This window comes from Rhinatrema bivittatum, unplaced genomic scaffold (genome assembly GCF_901001135.1).
Source record: "Rhinatrema bivittatum unplaced genomic scaffold, aRhiBiv1.1, whole genome shotgun sequence".
Classification (NCBI taxonomy): domain Eukaryota; kingdom Metazoa; phylum Chordata; class Amphibia; order Gymnophiona; family Rhinatrematidae; genus Rhinatrema; species Rhinatrema bivittatum.
This window is the reverse complement of record NW_021821315.1, coordinates 18,387-31,403: the sequence shown is the minus strand read 5'-3', so window position 1 is coordinate 31,403 and position 13,017 is coordinate 18,387. Positions and strand designations below refer to the sequence as shown.

General features: G+C 45.6%; 1 protein-coding gene across 1 annotated transcript in view; it reads right to left on the bottom strand.

The window, feature by feature from the left end:
- The window catches only part of LOC115082588 (alkaline phosphatase, tissue-nonspecific isozyme-like), a 75,907-nt gene that overhangs the window by 50,927 nt on the left and 11,963 nt on the right, over nt 1–13,017 (bottom strand). Inside the window, 1 exon segment of the mRNA XM_029586803.1 lies at nt 9,687–9,875. Coding sequence (XP_029442663.1) covers nt 9,687–9,756 — 70 coding nt within the window. The 5' untranslated portion in view covers nt 9,757–9,875.

Sequence of the window (13,017 nt, the reverse complement as noted above, 5' to 3'; positions counted from 1 at the left end):
GAAATGCCAGTGGCGCCGCTGGTCTCTGCCACTGCAGGTCCTTGCTTTTGCTGGCGGGGTTTCTCCTGCCACGTAACTGTTCTGTGCCGTCGCAGGACCTTCCTTGTGGTGGCAATGGCACTCCCCCCTCCCCCTCCCCCGTTGCCACCCAGAGCGGAGCGTCCCTCTCGCCCCCCCCAGTACATCTCTGCTCTGCCGAGATTCAGATAAACACACTAAGCGTGGAGATGCCACATCTGGTATGTTGCATCAAACTCAACCACCAGGAAGGCCTATAGATTTGTAAGGCTGTGCTAATAAAAGGAAGACAAGATCTTGCTGGACAGATTCCAGTTTGTAGTTAGGATAATATGTGCTAGTTATAACACGCTGGACTAGAATATGTGAGAGTCATTTATGTATCTTCAAACTGATCAGTAAAGGCAATAAGAGACAGGAGTGAAGGAGTAGCCTAGTGGTTAGAGCAGCAGGCTACCAAGCAGTGAAGCCAGAGTGCAAATCCCACCGCTGCTTCTTGTGACCTTGGGCAAGTTACTTTATTCTCTATTGCCTCAGGCACAAACTTAGGCCTAGATTAATCATTTTTGCGATAAATATGGCAAAAATAGCGCCTGTGATTAAAAAAAAAAAAAAAGAGGTGTGGTTAGGCTAACTTTCCTGATACTGCATAGGACAGGCTTTTATCGCATTTTGGGCTGAGAGAGAAAGAGAAAGAAAGAGAGACTCTCAAAAAATGTAACTATTTATACCACTGTAAGAGGGGTCATTAGTAACTTGGGCTGAGGTTTGTGGGGGGAAATTTTACATGCACAGTCATACGTACGAACAGTAGAGTTACCATCAGTGAACATTTCATGTGATTTGGAGGGATGAAAAGGTGAAAGATGAGCAGATTTGTACCATCTTCTCTCTACCTAACTTGATTGCAGCCAGGAAGACAGTGCAATCAAGCTAGGTGATGTTAAACTGCCCCTAAAACCCAGCTCACCCAGAGTTCATAATGCCCCCTCTTACAGTGGTATAAGAAGTTCAAAAATCTGTGGGCCTCCAGAGTCTCTCTCTCTTCTCTCTACACAGGACCTGAATGTAATCTGCTTTGAATTGCAGAAAATAAATAAATAGGGAGGGAAAATTTCCCGGCCTTTTTCCATGATAAAATAGTGCTTTACCCAAGAAATGGGCTTTCTGAAAAAATGCCCCACAATATATGCCGGCAAAGGTATGCCATAGTGCCACTACACGGGGGGGGGGGGGGGCGGTGGGTGTCAATCGTTTTTGTCCTCCAGGATCTGTATCAGCTCTCTTATAACTGACCATTCAAATCAGTTTGGCCATTCAAATCAGTTTGACCATTCAAATCAGTTTGGCACATGAGCCACTGGTTTGCAATTGATAATTCTGGAAAAAGAACCTAGATTCTTTTTCTTCAAGGATGGACTCAGAGCAGCATCCTTTAAATCTTCTTGGAAAATTACCTTCTTTAAAGAAAGCATTTATCAGACTATTTACTCATTGAATCAGAGTTTCTTTACATTCTTTTAATTCCTGGGACCGGGAAGAAAAAGAATTACCCAGAGGGCCTAGAGCCCATCAGCGTGTACTCTGTCTCTTTCAATGAAAGCAACTGTAAAGATGTTACTATGTGTGATGAATTCCTCGCATCTATCTGAATATATTTGTAAGCGGATGCTGTTGCAGATACTCTTTCTACAAAAACAAAACAAACAAAAAAAAAAAAGTCAGCAAACTCATCACAACTAACATTGCCATCTTCTGTTTTCAAAAGAAAGTGTATATTTTTCCCTGAAATAAAAAAACGAAACAAAAACAGTGCAAAAATTAGCAAGTGTCATTGTGTGCGGGTAGTTGTGGTGAGATAATTGTCAAAGGAAAAGACAGCGTGTAAACTTCCCTTTGGTGTAACGTCTGCTAAAACGCGCTCTTTCACCGTTTCTAAACTGAACCCTTAGGGGTAGATTTTCAAAGGGTTATGCGCGTAACCCCGAAAACCTGCCCCTGCGCGCTGCCGAGCCTATTTTGCATAGGCTCGGCAGCGCGCGCAAGCCCTGGGACGCGCGTATGTCCTGGGGCTTTGAAAAAGGGGCGGGAAGGGGGTGTGGTTGTGGGCGTGGCGCTGATCCGGGGCGGTCCCGAGTCCTCTGGCACAGCGGCCATACCGGAGGTTCGCCGGCGCGCGCAAGTTACGCCTGCCTCGGGCAGACGTAACTTAGAGAACAAAGGTAGGGGGGGAATTAGTTAGGGCTGGGTTAGATAGGGGAAGGTGGGGGGAGTGAAAGGAAAGTTCCTTCCGAGGCCGCTCCGATTGCGGAGTGGCCTCGGAGGGAACGGGGAAAGCCATCGGGCCTCCCCTAGGGCTCGGCGCACACATGTTATAAAATCTGGTGCACAAAGCGGGGAGTAGCTGGCTTGTTACGGCGGTTACTACCCCAAACCAAATGTGCCTGATACTTCACTTTCGATGCATATCCAGCATGGCTCTCTGCTTCAACAGCATGGGAGAAGAATAAACTGATACTTCAAGCATATCCAGCATAGCTCCCTGTTTCAACAGCAGGAGAGAAGAAAAACAACCAATAAGGGCTGTATAACATAGTCTGGGTAAAACAAATAAGCATGGGTGTAGCTTGCTTATTGCGGCGGTTACTACCCCTACTACCCCTAACTTATCAGCTAGATATTCACTTGGATGCAGCTCCATCACTGCTTTCTACATTAATGGTGGGGGTGGAAGGGAAATAGAACCAAGAGCTAAGAGAAACAGATAAGTATGAGAGAAAAAAGTGTGTGAAGCTTGCTGGGCAGACTGGATGGGCCATTTGGTCTTCTTCTGCCGTCATTTCTATGTTTCTATGTTTCTATGTTTGTGCGCGCCGGGTAGCGCACACAAATGTACCCCGCGCGTGCTCCTTTAAAAATCTGCCCCTTAGTGTTTGCAGGTTAACATGTACACTGCATGCTATTCGAGAAAGCTATGTTGACCTGGAAAACAAAAATGAGAGACAGCCAGACAAACCTTACTTAATTTTGTGTAAACACATGCTGATTGCAATATTTAGAGAACTAACAGACACAAAAAGGAACTCGGCCTTTTTTGGTGAAGATTACTAAAGTCTTGAGCAAGGGAGCTGAGGACGCTCCTTTCGTGGACTTTTGGCGGAGATTGAGAACCAGAAACATTGTGTGATGTGGGGGGGGGGAGATGTTAATGCTCTGCCACCGATGACATTAGGACCATTGCTGCGGCAGAAGAATTAAACCTCCTGCTGGGGGAAAAAAAAAATATGCAAGGTGAAACACTGGTGAGAGATTGATTAATCATCGATTTTCCAGCTCACTTCATCCTGTGCTGCAGCTTTGGAGTTTAGTTTACACTCTATCAATGCTGTTTGCTTATGACTTTTGTAGATTACCAGGGCTGCTGCCAAATGCAATAAACTGCTATTAATTCAAAACATCCCAGCCGGCTCCGAGGATAGAGAGCCAGCTGGATAAGAGATGGTCTTATTTCCAGGATTGGGGCCCAACAAGCAGCCACTGCAGGCCAGTCCCACACCCCCATGCTGCCAGCCCTGGGCTTGGCTAGGAACCAAAGAGAGGATGTGAAAACAGAGAAAGGAAGACGGGGGATGGGGAGGGAACAAGGAGAGCAGAGGACTCTGCTTTACAAAACTACTTTAAAAATTGTAAAACAGGTATTGTATAGTGAGCAACACAAACAGACGGAAAGCACCAGCACCCCCTCATGCCATGTCCCCTGTCCCCGGAGTAATAACAGTCAGCACCATGGTCAAAAAATTTTACCCAGGTAACATTAAGGGCTGATAATCGCCCCTTGTGCTCTAACCGTTCATGATATATGAATTGAATGACGGTATATATAAATGGGGACCATTACCCACGCCCGTACCCTCTCCGGCTGCTTTCTCCTGTGCAGATGAGGGTCCGCAGAGGGCGAAGCCAGCCAACAATGCACCGGGATTTCATTTTGAAGTCCCTTCACGGCATCCAAGTTGCGGACTTTGCACAGGTACTATCGTACCCATGGCACAGTCTGGCCCTCTGAATTTTCAGGGGGGGGAATTGCCCTTTGAAAACAGGGTCTGATGATCAAAGTCAGCAAATCAGCCGCAGGAGCTGGAGAAATGCCGGCAGACCAGGAGAGCTTACTCCCCAGCTCCTACACCTGCAACAGCGAGGTGACTGCTGGTGGGGAAAGAGATGAAGGCAAGGGGCTGACAGAAGCGAGAGCAAGTTGGGGGGGCGGGGAGATAGAGGCGAGAGCAAAAGAAAAGCACACAGGTCGAGAGTGCAGGGAAAAGGGGAAAACTAAATGATGCGAGCAAGGGGAGAGATGGAGTGGATGAGAAATTGGTGAAGAGAGGGGCAAGCAAGGAGGGGAGAGAAAGAAAAAGCACATTTCATTGCCGCACCGGGCCCTACTCTAACCCCCTACTCTTTTTCTCCTCCCCTCCCCCCCTTCCATGCTTAGGCTTGCCAACTGGCTCCAGATTTTCAGGACAGGTTGATCCAGCCCTGGCTTTATCCCATTGCATGCTGGGACTTATTCTGATTTCCCTAAGAAAAGCAAGACTAAGTATGTGCAATGCAGGGGGAGTAAATCCAGGACTGGATCAACCTGTCTTGAAAATCTAGAGCCAGTTGGCAAACCTATCCACGCTCCTCTCCATCTCCCTCTCCCACAGGTCCCTCCCAACCCCTTTAAATTCATCTCCAGCTCTCTCCTTACCTTCCTCTCTATCAGTGCTGCAAGTAAGTTGGTATGGCCTGGTGGCAGTACCTGTTTGACATTTAGTGCCAGTACACAGAGCCAGGCTGCCAAGGAACACCCCAGAGCAGCTGAGAAGCAGAGGCATTGCCCATGGGGCTAGTGCTCCCACTCCATTGGCCAGTGCCCATCATCTCAAGCAGCAGAAAAGTGGACAAAGCACAGAGCAGTGTTAAGAAGAGCTACTCTGCTCTTTAATCCACACCCTCCCCTCCTGTCCTATATAGGAAACAGGAGGAACGGGATGAGCCTGGAGCAGAGAAGAGAAGAATGCCTCTGGGGATGAGAGGGAATGCTGTGGTATAAGAGGAGGTCAGTGTTGGGGAGGTGAGAAAGGGGTTGAAAGCTGGAAAGGCATGATGAGAGCATGCAAGATGACAGACTCAGGCCTACCATGCAGCTTATGAAAGCATTTTTGATTTGGTAAGTTGCTGTCATAATTTTGAATATTAGATAATTGTTAGTCAATTTAATAAAAGTATTTGAATCAGTATCAATTGATGTAGCTAGTGGTGTAGTAGGATAGCTACCGAGACCCTGAGGTTTTTGTGTTAAAGACCATGGAACATTTTTTGTGAGGTTGCGGGACTGGGAAGGGAGTCGATACAGTATGGTAAGAATTAAGAGGGCAATTTTATAACAGCCTGTTTAGGGCTAAATTCCACATTGCAGAAAACACACACAGACTTTAGCCCTAATTTTCAAAGTAGACTTATGACCGTAAGCCTGCGGATATTCGCGGACCCCGGCGCAGCATCCACCCGAGGAAGCGCCGAGGAGCGGTGGAGGATCAGGAGTGTCTCGCATGGCCCCCCTCCCCCCGGGTGCCACTCAGACCCTTTAAGCAGAGCCCTGGGAGCATTGGGCTGTTCCTGTGGAAAGCTAATAGCTACACCCAAAGTGTAGCTAATTTTAGATCAAATAATGCAGCTTGCAAATCTTGAGGCAAGCCACGTTATTTGATTTTTACCATAGTATTGCTGGTGATAATGGATGACGTCGATTGTCCAACTTTTTTTCTTAAAGATTCTTGAATGATTGGTATAATATTATGATTACTGTATATAAACAAGCCAAGTCTCTAGGGATTTTTATTTCCAGTGCTTCTGATTTTCCTAGGTTCAGTTTAAGACCAGAAAAACTAACATACAATTTAAACACCTCTAACACCATGGGTAATGATCTCTTTGCATTTGGCAAAAGCACAAGAATATTATCAGCAAAAAGAGTCATCTTAAAATTCATTCCTTCAACTGGAATACTAGTAATTCCCTCTTCTATATATGATTTCCTAATGGTTCAAAAGTAAGGATAAATAAGAGGTGAAAGGAGGTGCCCTAGTCTGACTGTGGTTCTGAGCAACATCCATTGGCATTAATCTAGGGTCGGAATACAATACTTTAAAGTAATTGAATATCAGACCCCAAAAAATAAGTCCTATTTCAAAAGAGCATCCTTAAGAAAAGGCCAAGAAATCCTATCGAAGGATTTCTCCACATCAAATCTGCCACATTGTTGTTACTGCAACTTTATAAAGCAGTTTTCAGTTTGCGTGCATTAATACTGCATCCTCTCTTCTGAACAGATCCCACTTGTCCAGGGGAAGTCAGGTTTGGTGATGTCTGTTTGATCAGGTTCCTAACACTGCAGCATATATTTTGATATCTTGGTTTAAAATGGATACACACGATCTCGTAAGTCCACTTTGTAAGTTAGCAGGACTGTGCGTACCTTTGCATGACCCAGGCATACCAGCTACCCTAAATATTGCCAGACATACTTTTGAAAATTTAAAGTAAATGCGTAAATGATTTCCCCCCACCCCTGGAAATGCCCTTTTTGCAGTTTGCGGAAAAGTCTTCATGAAATAGCTTCTTGCGTGCACTTTTTTTTTTTTTTTTTTTTATAGCTACCACCCTTGGGGTGATTTTCAAAAGCCCATTTATGTGCACAGAACTGCATTTTACATGTGGAAGAAACGCTTTTGAAAATCAGGCCAAAACAAAAAAAGTCAGAAAACGTCAAACATCTATTCCAGACTAATCTGGGTCTGGAGCTTTAAAACCACAAAATGCAAGACTTTCCAGCTGCAACTGACAATTGTGGCATCATTACATTGGTTATAAACTGCTGTCTGTCATTTGTGTTGTCAATACCTGAAGTATATAATTCCTTATGCAATTCTTCAAAACCTTTAATATTGATGGGAAAAGGATTGAGAACATTCCCTTATCTATCAATGTAGATCCAGTTTCAGCTCTGGCTACATCAGCCAGCATTTTGCCTTATTCCCATAAGGAAAGTTTCTGTCTGAAGGTCTGCATGGAAATGCTAGCTCTCTGATATTGTAACTTGTTTAAAAGCTGTTGTGTTTTAATAAACTTCTGTTTTGCTCCAACTATTTTTGGATTTGTTCTAGCTTTCTTGTACAATTTAAGTCTTTTGCTACCTGCTGTTTTCTTTTTTTAGTTTTATTATATAGCTTATCATTTCACCACAAAGAACAGTTTTAGCCGTGTCCCAAAATAGTACTGGAGCAGTTTTATATTGCTTATTATCCTGTTCATATTGTTTCCATTTTCCCATCAACAATTCTTTTAACTGGGCATCCTGAGCCATAGCAGAGGCAATTTCCAACTGTTTTGATATCCTTATAGCACATTCAATCGGGCAACGGTTACTAAAGCTTCTATAGAGGCGCTAAAAAGCCTTGGAAATAAAGTCTCAGATATCAACAAATAGTTAATATGCGTTGGTGTTTTGTATACTCTGGATTTCTGAGTAAAAGCCTTAGCTGTGGGATCTGGTTTTCTCCAAGAATCTATTAATATCAAGTTTGTTTTTTGTTTTTTTTACACACAAAAAAAAGTCACTTAAGATCGCTCATAGTATTAGGCTATCTATGCACGGGTGAACAATGCAGTTTGTCACTTCCCATTATAATCTGAAACGTCAAAACTTGTGAGGTCACTACCATAGAGAGAGAGTAAGTATACTGATTAGGAGTATAAACCAAAGTTAAGACTATTTTTACACATAATGCTTCTATAACATTGATATACTTGCCTTCTGGGTCTAATATGGATTTTTCTTATTCGACGGCTACTTTTTTTTTTTTAATCAAAATTGCAATGCCGGAACTTTTTGTAGATCCACTTGCAAAAAATACTTGAGAAATCCACTTAGGTTTCAATGTAATATGGTCAGTATCTGATAAGTGAATCTCGCGAAGAAATGCTCTTACACTTCAGTCTGTTTAGCTGTGATAATACGCAGCAACATTCCAGCTCATATATTTAATTGGCGTCTCCAATCCAAAATATTACTCTAGATCAGGCTACCAGTAACCTGAGCCTGGATCCCTCAGGGCCATTCTGTGACTCCATGCACAGCAGGCGGGCCTCCAGTACAAGCAGACTCCGGTCACTTTATGCCATTACATCTATGTAAAGACCATAGAAAGGCAGCCCAGAAAGCTCTTCTGTAGGTCTCATTTTCCCAGCCTACTTCCTGACCCTCACATAACAAGTGTGCGTTCCGGGATGTCCCCCCCTGCATGAGATTTATTTGCATACACTATGAACGCAAGCATGCACAGCATCTCATGAGTATTCATTGCGGACGTCAAAGCTAATGAGGCTGTCATCTGAAAGAATTAGGGTCGACAGGCGAGGTTAAAGGCAGAGGCTGGGAAGCACTGGGTGGCTTTTGGAAGGGATCACAGGCTTCTCCGAGAACAGGAGCACAGACACAGGTACAAAATTTAGGGACCTGTTTACTAAATGTTTCCTCCTATTTTGTGTCTATGAAAAAAGGTTTAGTAAATAGGGCCCTGAGATTGTAAGCTCTCTGGGTCAGGGAAATACTTAACAGTACCCAAATGAAAGTCACCTTGACAACCAAAGAAAAGGCATGAGCTAGATTAATAATAATAAATGCTACTCAATGTGCAGTGGGTAATTGCCCCTAGACTTCCAATTTAGCATTTTTGCATTAGTTTGTATTCTAGCTTTTCTTTATTTGGGACAAATACAAAATTTGTTTTTTTCATTTGATGTTGAATGAACTGTCTCCTGCCAGGAGCACCAGCTACAGAAAATACGTAGGATTCATTTGCCAGCCTTTGTTGTTCTCTCTTTAGAAATTCTCTTTACAAAGCTTTCCTGTCATCTGCCTGTTCTCTCTAAACTTTGAGGGTTGAGCATAAACAGCCAGACATGTGTCACTGTGCCGAGTCTGCTCGAGTGGTCAGAGGAGTAAACTGCAAATGAGGGACGTCCATCACTGCTTGGCCAGTGACATGGATGCCTTTTGACCAGGTCACTGGCTTTAATCCTAGCTGAGATGGATTTCCTCCCATCCCCAATCACTTAATGAAAGTGGCAAGAGAAAATGCCTCTCTGCATATTCTCCCTGTGAAAGAGGCATCCTCCTCTAGGTCATCCACCCTAGGGTTACCATAAGTCCTGAAGGACAAAGCAGGACACTTGTACAAGTGAGTGTTAATGTTCTGAAGGCCGGTTAGTTTTCCAGCGTGTGCTGAATGATAGTGAACTACCAAGCACTAGGGACCTTTCTCATCCTCATGAACTTGAACAACATTACCCTTCTAAATATCTTCTCCCCTCCTCATTCACCTCCACAGACCTCAATGCATCAACCTCTTAAATATAAGCGCCGACTGTGATTACCGAATGTCTGCCATTAGAGACTCAGAAGGGGGAGAACCTGTTTTTTGGGGGGGGGGGGGTTTATTGCGGCTGGATGCGGAAAGGTAGATGTGAGGACAAAAAAAAGCGACACATTGGCTTATCTGGGGATCTGGCACTGCGTCTTCTCATTAGCACGGGAGCACAGTTATGCAGGAGAGGCTACGTACCTGGGAAGGGGACAATGGTGACAGACACTTCCACCGCCACCACCACGAGAAACAGTATCAGGACTTTCATGGCGATTCCGTTTCAGCGCTGTCCTCCTTTCCACCCCCCAAAGCTCAGGAGGACTTCAGGCAGCCCGCGCTCCACAGACGATTCAGACCAAATCAATGATTCTGTTTGGAATTCCGACCCTGAGCACAAAGAGAACCACAGAGACATTAGAAAGTGACCCTAGAAAGAAGGTGGCCATTCTCTTCTCTCCGGCAACGAGATCTCTCGATCTTCTGCTCTCACTCTGGACCCAATTGCCCCCCCCCCACATTGTCTACGGAAAAACTGCTTCATTCACCTATTCCCTTCTCCCCTCCTCTCCCTCTTCACTTTCACTTGCACCTCTCTGTCCCTTCCTTTCCCTCTATCATCTCTCCCTCCCCTCGCTTTCTCTGCAATGTTCTTCCCCCCTCCCTCTGTGCCCTGAAAGCAAGGATATCTGAAAGTGACGCATTCCCAGGGACCATGGCCTGGTCCCACCCATTCCTTTCTGCCTTCAGCCAGCCCCGCATGGGAGCCGAGAGGGCAGAGTCAGCAGGCAACCCAGAGCTGCCCTCCGTGCCAGCCCGTGCCAGCCCAACACATCCATCATAGGCTTCTGGGGAGCACCTGGTGCAAAGCACAGGCAGCAGAAGCCAAACAAGCCTTCAAATACCTAAGTGTAACATTTTAGTCAGTAAAAGCTTCCTTACACCACTTCTAGACGGTGCAGAGCGGCCTGCTAGGAAGGCATTGAGGCACAGCTGGCATTTGTTTGCTTCCCCTCCTGCCAGCAGGGGTGGGGTGGGAGGGCAGCGACTATCTGTTGATGCTGCTTTCCCCTGTTATTCTGAGGTCTGCTGGCCCCCCCCGCAGTGCCCATTGCAGAGGAGAAAGCAGCAGCAGCAGTGATGATGCCAAGGGAGAAAGAAGAGAAGGTGATAAAGATGCCAGGGTTGGGGAAGAGAGGGGCGAACCGGATGATTCCAGGGAGTTGAGGGAGAGAGAAAGCGATGATGATGATGCCAAGGGTTGGGGGGGAGAAAGAAGGGAAGAGAAGGTGATGAAAATGAGAAAGGGTAGAAAAGAGAAAACCGATGGTGTGGCACGATGGAAAGAAGGTTGTGAACGAGTGATGCAGACACTGCTCGCTGCCTCTCCTACAGCCTCATCTTCATGTGAATTTAGCCGTTGCTTTGAATTCTAACCGGATCGATACATGGTGACAGCACCCAGAAACATATATGCAGCCACCTCAAAGATGGATGCAAAACTGCCACCAAGCCTACAGGACATCTTTCAGAGGGGACTGAATTGCCCCTGTACAGGTCCCTGCTGAGACCTCAATTGGAATACTGAGTATAGTTCTGGAGACGGCACCTTCACAAGGATATAACCAGGATGGAGTCGGTCCAGAGGGAGGCTACTAAAACAGTCCCTGGTCTTCTTCTAAAGCAGGGGTGCTCAAACCAGTCCTATGAGCCCCCCCCCCCCAAACTAAGCAGGTTTTCAGGATATCCTTAATGAATATGCATGAGAAATATTTGCATACACAGGACTGGTTTGAGCATTCCTGTCCTAAAGCATAAGGGGACAGACTTAAAGATTTAAACATGTATACCCTAGGGCAGGGATGGCGAACTCCAGCCCTCCAGTGCCACAAACAGGCCCTGTTTTCAAGATATCCACGATGAATATGCTTGAGATAGATGTGCATACATAGAGGCAGTGCCTGCAAATCTCTCTCAGGCATATTCATTCTAGATATCCTGAAAATCTGGCCTGTTTGTGGCACTGGAGGACTGGAGTTCGCCATCCCTGCCCGAGGAAAAGTGAGATAAGGGAGATGTTTTAGAGAAATTCAAATATCTCCAAGGTTTCCATGCACAGGAGGGAAGCCTCTTTCATTGGAAAGGAGACTCTAGGACAAAGGGGTCATGAGATACAAGCGAAAGAAAATATTTCCTTACAGAGAGGGCGGTGGATGCGTGGAACAGCCTCCCAGTGGAAGTGGTGGAGACAAAAACAGTATCTGAATTCAAAAAAGCATGGGATAAACACAGGGGATCTCTAAGAAAATGAAGCTAAATTAGTTAGATGGATGGCCAGACTGGATGGACCTACGATCTTTTTCTGCCCTCCTGTTTCTATGGACCAATATAATTACAATATTATTCTCAACCAATTATACTTAGGTAATATAAGTCACGGGATAAAGTGACTCCCCGAGGGTCACACAGAGAGTCGGTGACTGAGCCACTGGGAGGTAAAGTGACTCCCCCCAGGTTTACACAGTGGTTGAGACAGGATGAGAGCCCAGCTCTAACCTCCAGAACCCCTGCCTCCCCCAGCACCCACATTAAGATTTGACAGAACTCACGCTGCAAGCCGGCATGTGAAGTAGCAGAGCACCATCAAGACGGCCAACGCCAGCATGGAACATACAAAGCTAGTCAGGAAAATCTCCAGCTCGTGCGACAGAAGCATGATACCCTCTATGCCACTCCCCCCTCCCCAGACGAAACCAACACAAAATCAGTTTTCGCCTGTTTGGGCAGAGAATGGAGAGATTGGGCTTCAGAGGCCCACCCTATCTTCTTTCCTTCTTGCTTCTATCTCCGTTCCCTTCAGACTTGACACACAAGATGCTGCAGCCCTAGGCCTGTCCTCAGCAGCTTTGCTTCCAGCACTTAATTCCTATAGATTATGTTGCCTGGCACTAGGATAGGAGCTAAGAAGCTAAAGTGAATTTCCCAGATCAGCAGAGAAGGAGCCCCTGAAAAGAGGTCAAGTTAATTACTGCTCTGTTTTATATGGAAGTGCCTGATCTCACTAGCATAGAACTAAAACTATTGCTTCTTCTTGAAATAGTGCAGTCTGGGAGTAGGCATATTAGTCAGGGTGAAAACTAGATTTGTTTTGTGGGATACAATACCTTTTATGGACTCTGTGATCTTAGAGACTGCATCAGGCAGGTTTAGTACTGGTATAAACACACTGAGCAGACACACCAAACATGATCATCTTAATCAGGTGCAAAAATCTTGTTGTCATTTATGAAATATTTAGTTTGAGCTGGGATTGACGCTAGGTGGATGCAGGGCCCAGGGTGAATCTGCCAGTGTGGGCCCCCATCCAAGAGCGAAGAGCAAGGATGAGGAGTCGTCCCCAGCACCCCCTGAAAGCCCTCTCCAGACCATGACACTGTATCTGAAGTTCAGTGCTGCACCTCGAAAACAGGAAGTGATGTCCTGGAAGATGCTACCACCACGACGGCATGGTGCCCTCCAAAGCACAAAGCGC